Below are 17,777 nucleotides of genomic sequence, written 5' to 3'. Positions count from 1 at the left end.
GCCCAGCCCTAGCCATTGAGGCCGTTTGGGGAGTGAACCAGTGGACAGATGATCTCTCTCTTTTTCTCTTTCTGTCTTTCCTTCTCTCTGTAACTCTGCTTTTCAAATAAATAAATCTTTAAAAAAATTATTGAAGTGTTTGTTTGGAGGAAGATAGTACAGACAAGGGATAAAATTTAGAAAATGAATACTAATCCATTAATATTAATAGCTGCCCTCTGCTAAGTGCCTCATGTGTTACCTCATTTCATTCTGCAATACAACAGTATTTGCCACTTATTCTATGGCTGAGAAAACTAGTAACTAGAGAAGATAAGTTACAAACTAGTGACAGAGCTGCCTCCTAATTTCTAGACCAAGAATCTTCTTCTTTAGTATACCAACTTTCCTTGGCTAGATACTTGAGCTGTTTAGGTGGTAACAACATTTAATGATTTTTTAAATATTAAATTATAAGCCAGAATCCATTTTAGAGGTCTGAAAGTGACATAAATAAAATTTGGTTTAGCAGTTTTAGATAACTACATACATATGTATATGACACAATATTTGGTAACATTCTCTCCTATAATTTCATTGACTTGCTGACTTTTGGTAAAGCAAGTTTGAAAAGTCTTAGATATTTCATTATTGCTCTAGGTTATTTTTAAGTGTTAAAAGTCAGGGAGCCAGTATTGTGTAGTGGGTAAAGCTGCAGCCTGTGACGCTGCCATCCCACATAGGTGCTGGTTTGTGTCCTTGCTGCTCCACTTTTGATCCAGTTTCCTGCTAATGGCCTGAGGAAAACAGCAAAATATGACCCAAGTGTTTGGGCCAATGCCACCCATCTGGGAGACCCAGGTGAAACTCCTGGCTCCTGGCATCAACCTGACCATTGTGGCCATGTGGGGAATGAATCAGTGGATGGAGGATCTCTGTTTGCCTCCGCCCCAACCCAAAAGAAAAGTTTGGTCAGATAGCCTGAGTATTTTCGAAGGTAAAACTGGTAAAGATTCTTTCTAGGAATGGTAATGTTAAAATAAATGATAGGTGGTTCTTAGGAAGAGAGACTTTGTTTTTCATGGAGATTAAATGATTTTTCTCAATGTAATCTTGAAGGGTGAGTCAACTTCATTATTTGGGATTTTATTCATTTAGCATCTTCTTTGCCTGTTGCTATGCTTACACTGCTGACCATTAGAATATTTGGTATGCTTTGCTCTTGGGCAGGAACGCCATTTTAAGAAGTGGAGTCAGTAATAAAAATATTTTTTTACTCAAGATTCACAACCCATTATTCATGAGAGAAGAAAAGAATAAATGCTTTAATGGTAAAGGGATCACAGTGAGAATGGAGTCTTTCTTATTCCTAGTTGATATGTCTTTATTGACAGCAATTTAGTTGTGAATGGTGCAAAAATGTAGAATTTAGATGTTACTGACACAGGTACTGGACACATGGCAAAGAAGGGACCATGTGCAGAGTGAAATCAAAGGTGGTTAGATGTAGTCCTTGAATGCCAGTGCCTCCTTGGGTTGTCTTTCTTGCCTGTGCTATGCAGCTAAGCAGGATGCCTTATAAGAGTGGTTATTGAAATGGAGAAGGACATAAGTTGATTCATTAAACATTCTTTTTCAGACTCTTATTTTAATCACTAGTAAATTGTAACTTTTTCTTTATTTTTTTCCCTTAGAACCTATCAGGTGAAGGTATATTTTTGCTTTTTAATTTGGCTAGAAGCAATTTATTTTTAAAGAAAGTATGTCTCCTCTGAAGATACATGGTCCTATCAGAATTCGAAGTATGCAGACTGGGATTACAAAGTGGAAAGAAGGATCCTTTGAAATTGTGGAAAAAGAGAATAAAGTCAGTCTAATAGTTCACTACAATACTGGAGGAATCCCAAGGATATTTCAGGTATTACCAAATAGAATTTTTTAGTAAATAGCTATTCTGTGTTGTTGCAAGCATCATAGTAACCCTTCTAGGTTAATATTTCTTGCTGCTTATTTCCAGAACACTAGTACTTTTCTGTACATGTTTTATAAATTATTCACTAGCATTGTTGACAATGTGTGATAAAGAAGGGGACATAGCCCCTTTTGTTGAAAAGAAAACTAGGGGCAGGGTAGGATTTGGATATTATTTACCATGGCTATTTTAAAAACCATATTGGAATAGCTTTATTCTTTCCTTTTCTTAGTACTTACAGTGAATTCATCACTATTTAGTATTAGCTTTTAACAGAATTTATTAATATCTTCTAAAAGCCAGTGTCTGCCTCTTAGGTAATCCTACCAAAGGTTGTGGTGTGGACCATTCAAGGAGGATTGTTTAAGGTCATCTTTACAGCTGTGTCTTCTGACTGTAAACTTTTGAAGGATTCTCATTTTATCACTGCAAAAAATAATTTTGTTTTTGCTTCTGAACTGCTTCTACTTTCTTTTCTTTTCTTTTTTTTTTTTTTTTAAGATTTATTGTATTTATTTAAAAGAGTTACAGAGAGAGAGAGAGGGTGTCTTCTGTCTGCCGAATCACTCCCCAGATGGCTCCAATAGCCAGAGCTAAGCTGATCCAGAGCCAGGAGCCAGGAGCCTCCAGCCTCCTCCAGGTCTCCCACATGGGTGTGGGGGCCCAAGAACTTGAGCCACCTTCCATTGCCTTCCCAGCCACACAATAGGGAGCTTGATTGGAAGTGGAGCAGCCCGGACTCCAACCGGCACCCATATGGGATGCCGGCGCCCCAGGCTGGGACTTTAATCTGCTGCTCCACAGTGCCGGCCCCTGGACTGGTTCTCTTGTATAGTCAAGAGTTGCTTATCTTGAAGTGAACTAAGAACATAACTTCTTTTCTGTACTATAAAATTCTCTTTTTTAGGTAGGTTATATACAAATACAGTATTTGTTCTAAATAAAAATATGTTATTGAAGAACAATGTACAGCTTTATGTTTGGAGGCCTGATCTAAGATAAAATTTCCGTTTGTCTCTGTATTTGAACTTTGAAAATAAATTTTATTATTATTATTTTGGTTTTTTTTTTTTTTTTTTTTTTTTTTGACAGAGTGGATAGTAAAAGAGAGAGAGACAGAGAGAAAGGTCTTCCTTTATGCCGTTGGTTCACCCTCCAATGGCCGCTGTGGCCGGCACATCGTGCTGAACCAAAGCCAGGAGCCAGGTTCTTCTCCTGGTCTCCCATGCGGGTGCAGGGCCCAAGCACTTGGGCCATCCTCCACTGCCTTCCCGGGCCACAGCAGAGAGCTGGACTGGAAGAGGAGCAACCGGGACAGAATCCGGCACCCCGACCGGGACTAGAACCTGGTGTGCTGGCGCCGCTAGGCGGAGAATTAGCCTGTTAAGCCACGGCACCTGCCTGAAAATAAATTTCTTATGATTTTATGTATCAAAGATAGTCTTCAATAAATTGGAAGTGGTGACAAGTAATAAAAGCTATAGTAGGTTGTCAAAAACATATATTTATTAATTGCTCATCTCAATAAAAGAAAGGATTTTCAAATAGAGACTTGCTTTTTTCAGTTCTCAGCCCAAGTAGGCACTGAGTGAATATTCAAATATTAAGCTAATGTAGATCTTTAGGAGTGTGATGAATAGACTGTCATTCCAGCCTCATCTCAGTTCTATGTCCATTTACATTCGACATTAATTTGTTAACCATCTATAGGCTGTTGTTGTGGATACTGTGCTAAGGGCTAAGGATACAGAGTTGAATGAGATACCACTTCCTCAAACTTATTCAAATACATTTTCAGCTTTAGTAAAAATGTTTGAGATACTGAGGTACACAAAGAAGCAAGTTGTTTGTGCTCTGAGGGTTTAAAGGATAAATAAGTTTGCCATGCATAGTGGAGGAAAGGAGGAAGTGATTTCTATGCATGAACAAATACTTGATGTGTGAATGAACCATCAGGGAATCAAAGTTATTTTAAAATAAGTGGGCAGTGGAGAGTGAGTGGCAAGAGTAGAGGCTGAAAAACTAGGTTGGAACCAAATCTTGATGTTTCTTCTTTGGCATAAGAGGAACTCAGGTTCTAAGGAGCAAAAATCTCAAATTCAGATTCCTATAAGGGCTAGGCAGATGACTTTATTTCAAGAAATAGTGAGAGCATAAGGTTAGTTTAGGAGTTTAGATGACGGATGAAAGTTCTGAATAAAGGAAGAGGCAGAAGGAAGAAAGGAAAGAGATGAAAAGATTTCAAGACGACTTCACCCATTAGATTTGAGAGGTGAGAGTGCAAAGAATTGAGGGAGCCTGTTGCTGTGGTGTAGTAGATAAAGCCACCAGCTGAGTGCTGACATCCTTTGTGGGCGCTGGTTGAAGTCCTGGCTGCTCTACTTCCAATCCAGCTCTCTCCTAAGGCCTGGGAAAACAGTAGAAAATGGCCCAAGTGCTTGGGCCCCTGCACCCACGTGGGAGACCCAGAAGAAGCTCCTGGCTCCTGGCTTCGGATCAGAGCAGCTCTGGCCGTTGCAGCCAATTGGGGAGTGAACCAGCAGATGGAAGACCTCTGTCTCTCTCTGCCTCTCCTTCCCTCTTTGTGTAACTCTTTCAAATAAATAAATAAATCTTTAAAAAAAATTGAGAAAGAGTCCTACATTTCTGAATGCATGGCAAGTCCTTTCATTTTCTCTGATATAGGAAATAGAGGAAAAGAAGTGGGGTGTGGGGATGTGAAGAGTTGAGTTGTCTGAGATACCAGACATTCAGAAGGTGAGTAGGGCTGGAGCTTCAACAGAGAGGTCTGGACTTCAGATAAAGAGGGACTGGTGCTGTGGTGTAGTGGGTAAAGCTGCCAGCTGCAGTGCTGACATCCACGTGCAGTGATGGCTGCTCCACTTCCGATCCAGCTCTGCTATGGCCTAAGAAAGCAGTAGAGGATGGTCAAGGTCCTTGGGCCCCTGCACCCACATGGGAAACCTGGAAGAAGCTCCAGGCTCCTGGCTTCGGATCACCCATTTGGGGAGTGAACTAGCAGATGGAAGACTCCTTCTTTCTGTGCCTCTGCCTCTCTGTAACTGTCTTTCAAATAAGTAAATAAATCTTTAAAAGAAGGAGAGAAAGAATTGGCTGTCCTTACTATATGGATAATTACTAAATCATGGTGCTAGAATGGATTCTCATGGATTCTCAGTTGTAAAGAGACGAAGTTCAAGATTATTCTTATCTTGTTTGCTAATGTACAAACTTTCCTTTTTTTTTTTTTTTTTTTGACAGGCAGAGTGGACAGTGAGAGAGAGAGAGACAAAGGTCTTCCTTTGCCGTTGGTTCACCCTCCAATGGCCGCTGTGGCTGGCACACTGCGGCCGGCGCACCGCGCTGATCCTTAGGCAGGAGCCAGGTACTTCTCCTGGTCTCCCATGAGGTGCAGGGCCCAAGCACCTGGGTCATCCTCCACTGCACTCCCTGGCCACAGCAGAGAGCTGGCCTGGAAGAGGGGCAACCGGGACAGAATCCGGCGCCCCGACTGGGACTAGAACCCAGTGTAACGGCGCCACAAGGCGGAGGATTAGCCTAGTGAGCTGCGGCACCAGCAAACTTTCCTTTTAATATTTAATTTTTAAAAAGTGGTAAATAATACCAATATATTATCTAGTCTTTGTATTTTACCAGAGAATTTCTACTCAAAGTCAGAAATTTAAAAGCTACTTTGATGCTAAAAAAAAGTCATGTAAAATTTGGATATAAATTAACCGTTAAGTTGTTTTTCATTTCTATCTAAAATGGACAAAGGTTTATTCTCCCTAATCTTAGGGAAATATATGACTATGTTATTACTTCATTATGCTATTTAGAGTCTATGTCTTCAGCAAAAGGCAGTTTTAGAAAGCTGAGTGTATGTCTTAAAAGGGAAGGTAATAGAGAACAAGGCTGCCAGACTTCCAGGACTTAGATAATAAGGAAACTGTATGATTTTAGTTTAGTAATGGAAAAGTTTCATTCAAGAGAAGACGAAAATTATGGCTTCTTAGCACATTCCTGAAGACTTGGAGAGACTAAGATGAACTATTTAATTTTGGGGAGAGGTATCATTAAGTTAAGAGATTCCCGATGTACTCATGGTCTTTGTAATTTAGTGAAAGTTAAATGAGTCTGCTTAGTTGAAAAAGAAGGTGTATTCTTATATTGTAAAAGTTTATTTTTAAATTATTTTTGAGAGTTTAGAATTCTTTTCAGGATTGTAGATTGGATTAATATATTCTTTTCCCTTGCAGCCACCCAAACATTTTGTCAGTGTCTTAGCAGCTTTTGTTTTAAAAAGAAAGGAAACAAAAAGAGTATACAGCCAACCAGGCTCTGAAAATTGTTAACCCACCAGTTTTTATCTTTTGTAACTTTATAACTATGTCTGAAAATATGGAATTTTCTACCATAAGATAAAGAATGCTAGGATTACTCTAAGATGAATTTTTAATAGTATGTGTTTGTATCTCTTTAACAGTCAAGTCTTTGATCTAAATGTGTCAAGAAATAAGAGCTTCTTTCAGTTGAAAAATATGGAAAATAAATGTAACTTGGGAAGTATAAAGTTTAGTATTCATTATGTAACTTATTATACCTTGTTACATGTTTTTAATAAGAAAATTTTCTTTTTGTCTTGACCAGCTAAGTCATAACATTAAAAATGTGGTGCTTCGACCCAGTGGAGCAAAACAAAGTCGCCTAATGTTAACTCTACAAGATAACAGCTTCTTGTCTATTGACAAAGTACCAAGTAAGGATGCAGAAGAAATGAGGTTGTTCTTAGATGCAGTTCATCAAAACAGACTTCATGCAGGTGAGCACTGACCATCCAAGGAACTGACATTAGTAATTTTTTTAAAGATTTATTTTGTTTATTTGAAAGGCAGAGTTTCAGAGAGAGAGGGAGAGACAGATCTTCCATCTGCTGGTCTACCCGCCAAATGAATGCAATGGACAGGGCTGTTCTACATCCCTCTGTCTCTGACTCTCAGATAATTTAAAAAAGATGGGGGGGGGGGGCAGGCACTGTGGGAGGTCCAGAAGACACTCCTGGCTCCTGGCTTCGGATCAGCCCAACTCTAGCCATTACGGCCATTTGGGGAATGGGCCAGCGGATAGAAGATCTCTGTGTCTCCCTCTCTGTAACTCTTTCAAATAAATAAATAAAATTTTAAAACAAACCAAAAAAGCCCTGAAATTAAGGTGATTTAAACTTCATTTTAGGAATGAAGAAACTGAAATTCACAGTCATTAAGTGACTTGCCCCAAACCACAAAGGAAATAACAGCAAAGCTAGGGTTTGAACCCAAAGCTGTTTAAGAGCAAAGCCTAGATTTTTCCATTATGCCATATTGTTCACATGTGGGTCTCCCGTCTATTGTGCTTTCCACTTATTGTATTTCCAGACATGTAGATAAATTTACGTACATGTATTTACAGAACCAGTGCCTACATAGGATGCCAATCCTGCAGCCAGTGGCTTTACCCGCTGAACCATGGCGTTGGCCCCCTGACATGTTTTCTTGGCATCTAGTATCATTGTTCATGCCGTAGATAATTATCAGATATTTATAGAGGAGAATTTGTCTCATTTTCATTTTTCTTTGTAGGTCTTATCCAATTTCATGTTCTCACTGGATATTTGTCAATTTTTTGCTTCAGATTCTAGCTCTAAATTTTTTTTTTTTTTTTGGACAGGCAGAGTGGACAGTGAGAGAGAGAGAGAAAGGTCTTCCTTTTTGCCGTTGGTTCACCCTCCAATGGCTGCCGCGGCTGGCGCGCTGCGGCCAGCGCAGCGCGCTGATCCGAAGGCAGGAGCCAGGTGCTTCTCCTGGTCTCCCATGGGGTGCAGGGCCCAAGCACTTGGGCCATCCTCCACTGCACTCCCTGGCCATAGCAGAGAGCTGGCCTGGAAGAGGGGCAACCGGGACAGAATCCGGTGCCCCAACCGGGACTAGAACCCAGTGTGCCGGCGCTGCAAGGTGGAGGATTAGCCTAGTGAGCCGTGGCGCCAGCCAGCTCTAAATTTTAAACACTGTGTATATCCGTTGCATATTTTATCAGAAAGGATTGATAAGCACTTTGATTTGTTTTATCTTTTTCCTGCTGTTTCTTCTATTTCTTCATTATTACATAAAGATAATGATAAACAGTTTTATTAGAATAAGTGATTTGGGTGTTTTTGGTTTTGTTACCAGCCATTAAACCTTCTCAGGGGTCTGGTAGTTTTGGAGCCATTCTCAGCAGCAGAGCCTCACCGAAGGAGACCAACAGACAGCTTTCTTACTCAGACAACCAGGTATGTTCATTTGAAGTTTTTTAGCTTTTTAAAAAAATGATAATTAAAGGCATTCTACAAGGTAAGTGCAGAAAGTAGAATTTAGATGGTAATGCCTAATATTTCTGATATTGTCACAAGGGTATTTTCCACATATTTGAAATTTATTATTTTAGCCATCTCAGGCTCTTCAATAATTTTTTATAAAGGTTTTGTAAAATTAATCCCATTCTTCCTTCTTAGATAGTTTACTTTACCCTATGCTTAACGTGTCATGTTCATCATTCTGAACCACAGCAGGAGTTTATATGGCATGACTTTGATGTTGGATGTAGATTTGAGATTTCTTGCTGCCACTTACTAGCTATGGGTCACTGACAAAGTTCCTTATTTTCTATCACTGTAATTTGGTTGCACTTTATAGTTTCATGTAAGTGGAATCAGTGTGTAATTTTTTTCATTTATTTTATTCAATGTAATAGATTCTTATATTCATAGGAAAGAATTTAAATTATTGGAATAGTTTGGGGGTATTTGAGAATGTGTATTATGAGATAACTGCATGAATTTAAAAATCATTTGCACTTAAATAAACTTACTCTTTTAATTGTATTTTCCATGACTTTTTGAAGTGTCTTTATGTTTTTTTTTTTTTTGACAGAGTGGACAGTGAGAGAGAGAGAGACAGAGAGAAAGGTCTTCCCTTGCCATTGGTTCACCCTCCAATGGCTGCCGCGGCCAGTGCAGGGCCCAAGCACCTGGGTCATCCTCCACTGCACTCCCGGGCCACAGCAGAGAGCTGGCCTGGAAGAGGGGCAACCGGGACAGAATGTGGTGCCCCAACTGGGACTAGAACCCAGTGTGCCGGCGCCGCAGGCGGAGGATTAGCCTAGTGAGCTGTGGCGCCAGCCAAAGTGCCTTTGTGTTTAAATGCATTTATTAACATGTGTATACCAAAAATGAGTATTTATACTTCCACAGATAATAATTCCCATTGGTAGAATTACAAAATCAATTACGTGGATCATGACTAACATTAAAAAAGAGGTGGAGGGGCTAACATTGTGGCTTAGCAAGCCACCGTCAGTGCTGTTGGCATCCTATATGGGTACTGGTTTGAGTCGCGGCTGCTCCACTTCTGATCCAGCTCCCTGCTAATGACCTTGGAAAAGCAATGGAAGGTGGCACAAGTCCTTGGGTCCCTGCAACCCATTTGGGAGACCTGGATGAAGTTCCTGGCTTTGGCCTGGCCCAGTCCTGGCTGTTGCAGCCATCTGGGGAGTGAACCACCAGATGGAAGAATGGTCTCTCTCTGTCTCTTCCTCTGTCTTTATAACTCTGACTTTCAAATAAATAAATAAGTCTTTTAGAAAGAAAAAGTGGAGGGTAATAGAGCATATTGTATGAAAAAAATTGATTTCTAAAACTTATTTATATGTATGTATAATATATTTTGATGTAAAATATTTCTTACTGTGAGGTCATGATCAAGATTTTGAAAAATGTATAAAATAGTATATGTATGGTATGCAGTCATATAATGAAAGTAGGAAAACAGTGATTTGTATTTGCAAAAAAATAGGGAAAGACTTCTCATGAGGGATGGGAGAATGGAAAGTGAAAGAATTGAGTGAATGATGTAGAGGTAATTGTGATATGTCGTTGTCTGTAGCTTTTAATATTAACTGGATTTGTAAACTTTGAGAAAATGTCACTCATTTGAAAATAAATGTATAACCTTTAAAGCATTCATCTAGATGACTTTGGAAACCTTCAATTTCCTGAGATTGCAATGCTGTAGAAAGGAAATCATTGGACGTCTTCCACAGAGAAATCTTGTAGCTCTTCATGTAGAGACGTAGAGCTTAACCTGCAGAGTGTTCATGTGACACACTGTCCTTGCTAATGTTTACATTGCTGGATGCTCTTGCTGTGTCAGAAGGATAGAATCTCTGACTCATGTTCTGTCGGTAGACTTTCCATCTCAGTTTGCTTCTCCCCATGATACTGTATTTCAAAAATTTCTTGGAAAATGGAATAAAATATAAGTTTATTTTGATGCTAAGAAGTTCTTGAAATTCATGTAGTTTTTTCATAATACATATTTTCCACAAGGGTTCTTTTTTTTTTTTTTTTTTTTAATTTTTGACAGGCAGAGTGGACAGTGAGAGAGAGACAGAGAAAAAGGTCTTCCTTTTGCCGTTGGTTCACCCTCCAATGGCTGCCGCGGTAGCGCGCTGCGGCCGGCGCATCGCGCTGATCCGATGGCAGGAGCTAGGTGCTTCTCCTGGTCTCCCATGGGGTGCAGGGCTCAGGCACTTGGGCCATCCTCCACTGCACTCCCTGGCCACAGCAGAGAGCTGGCCTGGAAGAGGGGCAACCGAGACAGGATCGGTGCCCCGACCGGGACTAGAACCCGGTGTGCTGGCGCTGCAAGGCGGAGGATTAGCCTATTGAGCCACGGCGCCAGCCTCCACAAGGGTTCTAAGAGTGCTTTTATTTATTTCATTTCTCTAAACTGGAACTGCCTCAAGAGTCGTAGGCTGTTAAGTACACATAATTTGATATTTTAGGTTACTGCAACCAAAGTGTCATTGTTGCACGTTAATTTATTTTTCTTTTTTTAAATGATTTATTTATTTATTTATTTTAAAGAATTACAGATGGGGAGAGGCAGAGAGACACAGAGAGGGGGTCTTCTAACTATATATATTAGAATCACCTGGACTGCTTTTCAAAAACAATTATTTATGGAATGAATAAGCCTCACCTCAGACTGATGATGCTAGAATCTCTAAAGATGTACCTCTAGTTATATATTTTTTAAAATATTTATTTTATTTTATTTATTTGAAAGACAAAGTTACAGAAAGAGGTAGAGACAGAGAGAGGTCTTCCATCTGCTGGTTCACTCCCCAGATGGCTGCAACAGCTGGAATTGCACCGATCCGAAGCCAGGAGCTTCCTCCGGGTCTCCCACGTGGGTTCAGGGGCCCAAGGAGTTGAGCCATCTTCTACGGCTTTCCCAAGCCATAGCAGAGAGCTGGATCGGAAGACAAGCAGCCACGACTAGAAACGGCATCCCAGGTCTTTAACCTGCTGTGCCACAGCACTGACCCCCAGTTATATTTTTTTAAACCTCTCAGGACTGGCATCATGGCGTAGTGGAAAAAGCAGTTGCCTGCAACACCTGCATCCTGTATTGGGGGTTCGAGTCCTGGCTGCCCCATTTACAGTTCATGTCCCTGTTATTGACCTGGGAAAAGCAATGGAAGATGTTCCAAGTGCTTGGGCCCCTGCATCCATGTGAGAGACCTAAATGAAGCTCCTGGCTTCAGCCTGGCCAAGCCCTGGCTGTTGCAGCCATTTGGGGAGTGAACCAGCAGATAAATCTCTCTATCTCTGTCTTTTCCTCTCTCTCTGTAACTCTTGACTTTAAAATAAATAATCTAAAAAAAAAAGCTCTCCACATGAGAATCACTGGTCTAAAAGTATTCCAATGTGAAGATTTAACTGTCTCTAACTTCATTCTTGTAGGTCTCTTCAAAAAGAGGAAGTTTGGAAACTAAAGATGATATTCCATTTCGAAAAGTTCTTAGTAATCCGGGTAGAGGATCTTCTAAGACTGTCTCAGGGAGTGGAGTAGCTGTTACTCGTTCAGTTCCTTCTTTGACATCTACGTCATCACCTCTTAGATCAGGACTATTAGAAAACCGGTAAGAAAAACTTCTCTTAACTATACCTGTTTATAAATGACTTTTGGGCCTTTTATAAAGATGAATAATTTCAGGAGGAAAAGGAAAAAATATAGATCACATTTTTAATAGGAAAGTATTTCTCTTACAGGGTTTGTTAGTGACATGTTGTGCTTACTGGTATACAATATATTAATCTAAATAGGATGCTGAAGTGGGCATTAGGTTAGCCATTAAGACAGAGTACCTTAGTTTGTTTCCTTATGGCTCAAATAATCTGTTCCTGCCAACCGTTATTGTGTTCCTGGCTCCTGGTTCTGGCCCTGACCATTGTGCGCATTTGGAGAGTGAGCCAGGGATAAGAGCTCTCTCTGTCTTTCTTCCTCAAAGAAAAAGTCAGAAAAACGTTAAGTATTATATGGAGAATTAGATAACGGTAATCACATATTCTGTCCTTGAGTATGTTGGTGTAAAATTTTTAATGATATGGATGACTTTTCAAGCTAACTTTTGTTTCCCTTTGTTCTTTATAGGACTGAGAAGAGGAAAAGAATGCTATCATCTGGCTCAGAGCTAAATGAAGATTACCCTAAGGAAAATGATTCTTCATCGTAAGTTGCTTTAAAAGTTGTTATAGTGCTACCTCACTGTTTTGTTTTTTTTTTTTGTTTTGTTTTGTTTTTGCTCATTGTTTACTATACTACTGATAACAGGGAAGTTTGGTTGAATGGTGCTCAGGATACAGGAATTCCAAAGATAGACGTGAAGAATTTTAGTGCTTTGATGACAGTACATTGTAGGCTCATCCAAGAGGGGATTTGGCTATTGTTACTGATTTGTCATTTTATTGCATTTCTACTGCCTTTTAAAATTTGCACTACTTACAGGAAAAATAGAATTGATGTACTCTGAACAAGTGTTTCTTCCTGGCTGTGTGTGTGTGTGTTTCTTTAAGATTTGTTTTTATTCATTTGAAAGAGTTATGATGGGGGGAACAAGAGCAAGAGCATCCATCTGCTGGTTCCCTCCTCAGGTGGCTGCAATGTCCAGGACGGGTCAGGCTGAAACCAGGAGCTTTATCTGGGTCTCCCACATGGGTGGTAGGGCCCAAACCCTTGGGCCTTCTTCTAGTATTTTCCTAGGCCATTAGCAGGGAGCTGGTTTGGAAGTGGAACAGCTGGAATATGAACTGTCACCCATATGGGATGTTGGCTTTGCAGGTAGTGTCTTTATCTTCTACACCACAGTGCTGGCCCCCTGGCTGCTGGTTTTCTTGTTTTTTGGGTTTTTTAAAGATTTATTTATTGATTTGAAAGTCATAGTTACACAGAGAGAGAAGGAGAGGCAGAGAGAGAGAGAGAGAGGTCTTCCATCCACTAATTCACTCCCCTATTGGCTGCAACGGCCAGAGCTGGGCTGATCCAAAGCCAGGATCCAGGAGCTTCTTCCAGGTCTCCCACATGGGTGCAGGGGCCCAAGGACTTGGGCCTTCTTGCACTGCTTTCTCAGGCCATAACAGAGAGCTGGATTGGAAGTGGAGCAGCCAGGACTTGAACCGGTGCTGCAGGAGGTGGCTTTACCCATTATGCCATAGCCCCAGCTCCCTGGCTGCTGTTTTAATGTGAACCCCTTTCTTCTTTCTTTAAACCTTTTTTTTTTTTTTTTTTTTTGACAGGCAGAGTGGACAGTGAGAGAGACAGACAGACAGAAAGGTCTTCCTTTTTGCCATTGGTTCACCCTCTAATGGCCGCCGCGGCCGGTGCGCTGCGGCTGGCGCAACGCGCTGATCCGAAGCCAGGAGCCAGGTGCTTCTCCTGGTCTCCCATGAGGTGCAGGGCCCAAGCACTTGGGCCATCCTCCACTGCACTCCCTGGCCATAGCAGAGAGCTGGCCTGGAAGAGGGGCAACCGGGACAGAATCCGGTGCCCCGACCGGGACTAGAACCTGGAGTGCCGGCGCCGCAAGGTGGAGGATTAGCCTAGTGAGCCATGGCGCCGGCTTAACCTTATTTTTTTTATTTTTTTATTTTTTATTATTATTATTATTTTATTTTTGACAGGCAGAGTGGACAGTGAGAGAGAGACAGAGAGAAAGGTCTTCCTTTTGCCGTTGGTTCACCCTCCAATGGCCGCCGTGGTAGGCGTGCTGCGGCCGGCGCACTGCGCTGATCCGATGGCAGGAGCCAGGTGCTTCTCCTGGTCTCCCATGGGGTGCAGGGCCCAAGCACATGGGCCATCCTCCACTGCACTCCCTGGCCACAACAGAGAGCTGGCCTGGAAGAGGGGCAACCGGGACAGGATCCGTGCCCCGACCGGGACTAGAACCCGGTGTGCTGGCACTGCAAGGCGGAGGATTAGCCTAGTGAGCCGCGGCGCTGGCCTTATTTTTTTTAACATTACTCATATAAAAAGTCAGTCCATGGGTAAAAGGATGTAAGTCGTATGTAATGTAAAGAGCAGTACTTTTTCAGATGTATTTTTGGGGTTGGACAAAGAGGAATAGACTAATAGCTGGGCAATCACCAGTTCATAATCCCCTCCCATCATGGGAGAATGCTTTAGTTTTAATCTTCTGGAGGAGAAAACTTACTACACAGTTGTCAATTTTTACTTCAGTATCTTACAGAAATTAGTTGATAATCAGTTAATTGGTATTTGAGGTCATTGGTGTCATCAGAAAGGAATGGGGAGAATAATCCCAAGAAGTGTTATGTTAAATGGTTCTGCTTATATAATGAAAGTCTGGGTAGGTGACAGGACTGGTATCTGAAACTGTAATCTCTGTGGTCTTGGATCCCTTCTATTTTGTTGATCTGATCTGCCATTCTTAATAAGTAGCTTCTATTTTGTGGACCAAGATAGATAATTCAATCTCCACTTTCATGTTTGCATTCCCATTAATGAGAAAGAGAAAAGGTGAGCAAACTGTTTTCCTTCATGCTAGGAATTGTGCACACCCCTTTGATACATACCACATTGCCCAGAATATAGTCACATGTTTATATCAAGATATGGGAAAGTCTGAGAAATCTGTCTACCCAAAATTCAGTTGGTATGACACACAGTGGTCATTTGGGACAGCTAACAGTTTGCCATAGTTTATTCTTCTAGCCACCAAAATAATATGGCCACCAAAATTCACCATTCTTCCCATACATAGAGCATCCTTATCCTTATCCTGATGGAGCCAGCCTCAAACTCTCATGTAAACATCGTATCCAGCTCCGAGTCTAGGATCTATGGGTGATGTGCAGTCCTCTCTATAAAATACAAATGTCCTTTGGACCTGTGACCCTCTTGTGATCTGGTAGCTAAAAACAAAAGCAAGTAATCTGTATTCTCCACTCCCACCCCTGTGCATATAGACATTGCTGGAGTGGGAAAAAGATAACTACAATAAAATTTTCTCTTTAGGAAATAATAGGAAAATGGAGGATTCTGTGTTCTACCGCAGTGATGAGATCTTGCTAGGCAGAAATTGTGAAGACAGATCAGATAGTGGGGTAAGTTCCTGGTTAGTTTGTTCAGCAATCTGTTCTGTTCTCTGGCAGGAACCCTCTTGCTGGTAGGTTGTTCTTATCTCTTTTTTTCTGAGGATCATCACTTAATAGATTTTGTAGACTGCTCTTGGAATCTTTGGAGTAGCCTGCTTCATGGTTGTATAGATATAGACATTTATAGTAAGTGTCTAAAAGAGTAGAATTTTAGTAGTCTAAAGCTGTTTTTTAAAGTCACTCTTTTTTTTTTTTTTTTTTTTTAAGATTTATTTATTTATTTGAAAGGCAGAGTTCCAGAGAGAGAGAGAGAGGTAGAAAGAGAGAGAGACAGGTCTTCCATCTGCTGGTTCACTCCCCAAATGGCTGCAATGACCAGGGCTGGGCCAGGCTGAATCCAGAAGCCAAGAGCTTCTTCCAGGTCTCCCACATGGATGCAAGAACCCAAATGCTTAGGCCATCTTCCACCGCTCTACCCAGGCACATTAGCAGGTAGCTGGATTGGAAGTGGAGCAGCCAGAACTTGAACTGGCACCAATATGGGATGCTGACACTGCAGGCAGTAGTTTTACCCACTATGCCATAGTGCCAGTCTCTTTTTAAAAAAATCTATTTGCTTGTTTTGTTTGTTTGTTTTATTGTTTTGGTTAAAGATTTATTGATTTATTTGAAAGGCAGAGTTACAGAGAGGCAGAGACAGAGAAAGAGATGGAGAGGTCTTCCATCCACTGGTTCACTCCCCAGATAGCTGTAATGGCCAGATCTGTGCCATTCCGAAGACAGGAGTCAGGAGCTTCTTGTGGGTCTCATGTGGGTGCGTGCAGTGGCCCTAGGACTTGGGCCATCTTTCACTGCTTTCACAGGCCACAGCAGAGAGCTAGATTGAAAGTAGAGCAGCCAGGACTTAAACCAGCGCCCATATAGGATGCCAGCACTGCAGGAGGCAGCTTTACCCACTATGCCACAGTGCCTGCCCTGAAGATCTATTTTTATTTATTTGAAAGGCAGAATTACAGAGAGAGAGGGAGAGACACACAGAGAGGTCTTCCATACCCTGATTCACTGCCTAAATGGCCATAGTGGCCGGGCTGGGCCAGGCCGAAGCCAGGAGCCAGGAGATTCTTCTCTGTGGGAGACCTGGAAGAAGCTCCTGGCTTCAGATTGGCGCAGCTTTGGCCGTTACGGTCATCTGGGGAGTGAACCAGTGGATTGAAGACCTCTCTCTCTGTGCCTCTGCCTCTCTATAACTCTGACTTTCAAGTAAACAAATAAAATCTTAAAAAAAATCAAAAGCAGTTGGCTTTTTTGAGTCAAATGGTCTCAGATTACAAGGCAAGTTTTATTCTAGGCCTTTGGCACAGAGTGCTGTGTTGCTTTTCATCCTTAATTGCAAGTTGACTGCCTCTAGCCTAGATGTATCTTTAGTAGGACCTTGTTGAAAGCAGTAAGAAGCACTGACATAGCTCAAGGTTCTTAACTGTCTGAATCTTTTCCCTCAGAGCTGTAGTTACAGAGCATCTAAGGCCTGCCTTCCAGTGTGCAGTCACAGGAAGCATGGGGCCTGCCTCTCAGAACGTTACACATGACAGTCTCAGTTAATGGTGCTGAAGCACAGTGATGATAAACAGCTTTCAGTCTGTAATGTGATATATATTTCCGACTTCTTATGGTAACTCCCTACTTAAAGTGACATTTGTGTTTCATGGTCCATTTGTGGGAGCAAAATTCATTCTAGCTAGTTAAGCACAAAGGCATCTACATGTAGTGAGTGTTAGTTAAATGGCTTACAGAATCATTGGGAAAGCTGAGAAGACAGACTTTGAGTTTCCAGGAGTGATTTTAAGAGTCATGGCACAGAACAGGCCACCAGAGATGTTCTTGGCTGTTTTGTTACCATGTAGCTAAAAGCTGAATTGGAAGTGGTTGTGAAAACTAATTTTTTAAAAGATTTTTTTAATTTATTTGAAAGTTACAGTCACACTGAGAAAGAGAGGCAGAGAGAGAGAGAGAGGTCTTCCATCTGCTGGTTCACTCCCCAATCAGAAGTGGAGCAGCCAGGACTTGAACTGTCGCCCATATGGTATGCCGGCACTGCAGACGGCAGCTTTACTCGCTATACTACAGCACTGACCCCCATGAAAACTATTGTCTTTAGAATCACGCTGTCACTGTCGATGGGAAATCCTATCCAGACAAAAACCAGATACCTCTGATATGACATACACTGGCACTAAGAGCAGAATTCCAGGAAGGCCTTTGTGTTTCTTATAGTTTTTGGATCTTGGTGTAATTGTGCTGTTTTAAATCTCACTCGGAACGTTAGCTAGGAAATATAGTTTATGTGCAGCAGAG

The 17,777-nt window shown here is 41.4% G+C and overlaps 1 protein-coding gene across 7 annotated transcripts in view; it reads left to right on the top strand.

Annotated features, from left to right (window-relative positions):
- Positions 1–17,777, top strand: part of USP37 (ubiquitin specific peptidase 37) — a 97,773-nt gene that overhangs the window by 7,879 nt on the left and 72,117 nt on the right. For all 7 annotated transcript variants that reach the window (XM_062191781.1, XM_062191773.1, XM_062191766.1 and 4 more), the window contains exons 3-7: positions 1,674–1,897; positions 6,602–6,773; positions 8,158–8,258; positions 11,775–11,953; positions 12,466–12,543. In XM_062191781.1, the coding sequence (XP_062047765.1) occupies positions 1,742–1,897; positions 6,602–6,773; positions 8,158–8,258; positions 11,775–11,953; positions 12,466–12,543 (686 nt within the window). In that variant the 5' untranslated portion in view covers positions 1,674–1,741. The remainder of the gene's footprint in view (positions 1–1,673; positions 1,898–6,601; positions 6,774–8,157; positions 8,259–11,774; positions 11,954–12,465; positions 12,544–17,777) is intronic.

The sequence above is a fragment of the Lepus europaeus genome, chromosome 1 (assembly GCF_033115175.1).
Source record: "Lepus europaeus isolate LE1 chromosome 1, mLepTim1.pri, whole genome shotgun sequence".
In the NCBI taxonomy this organism is placed as follows: Eukaryota; Metazoa; Chordata; class Mammalia; order Lagomorpha; family Leporidae; genus Lepus; species Lepus europaeus.
The sequence above is the reverse complement of the archived record's forward strand: the minus strand, read 5'-3'. Positions and strand labels throughout refer to the sequence as shown.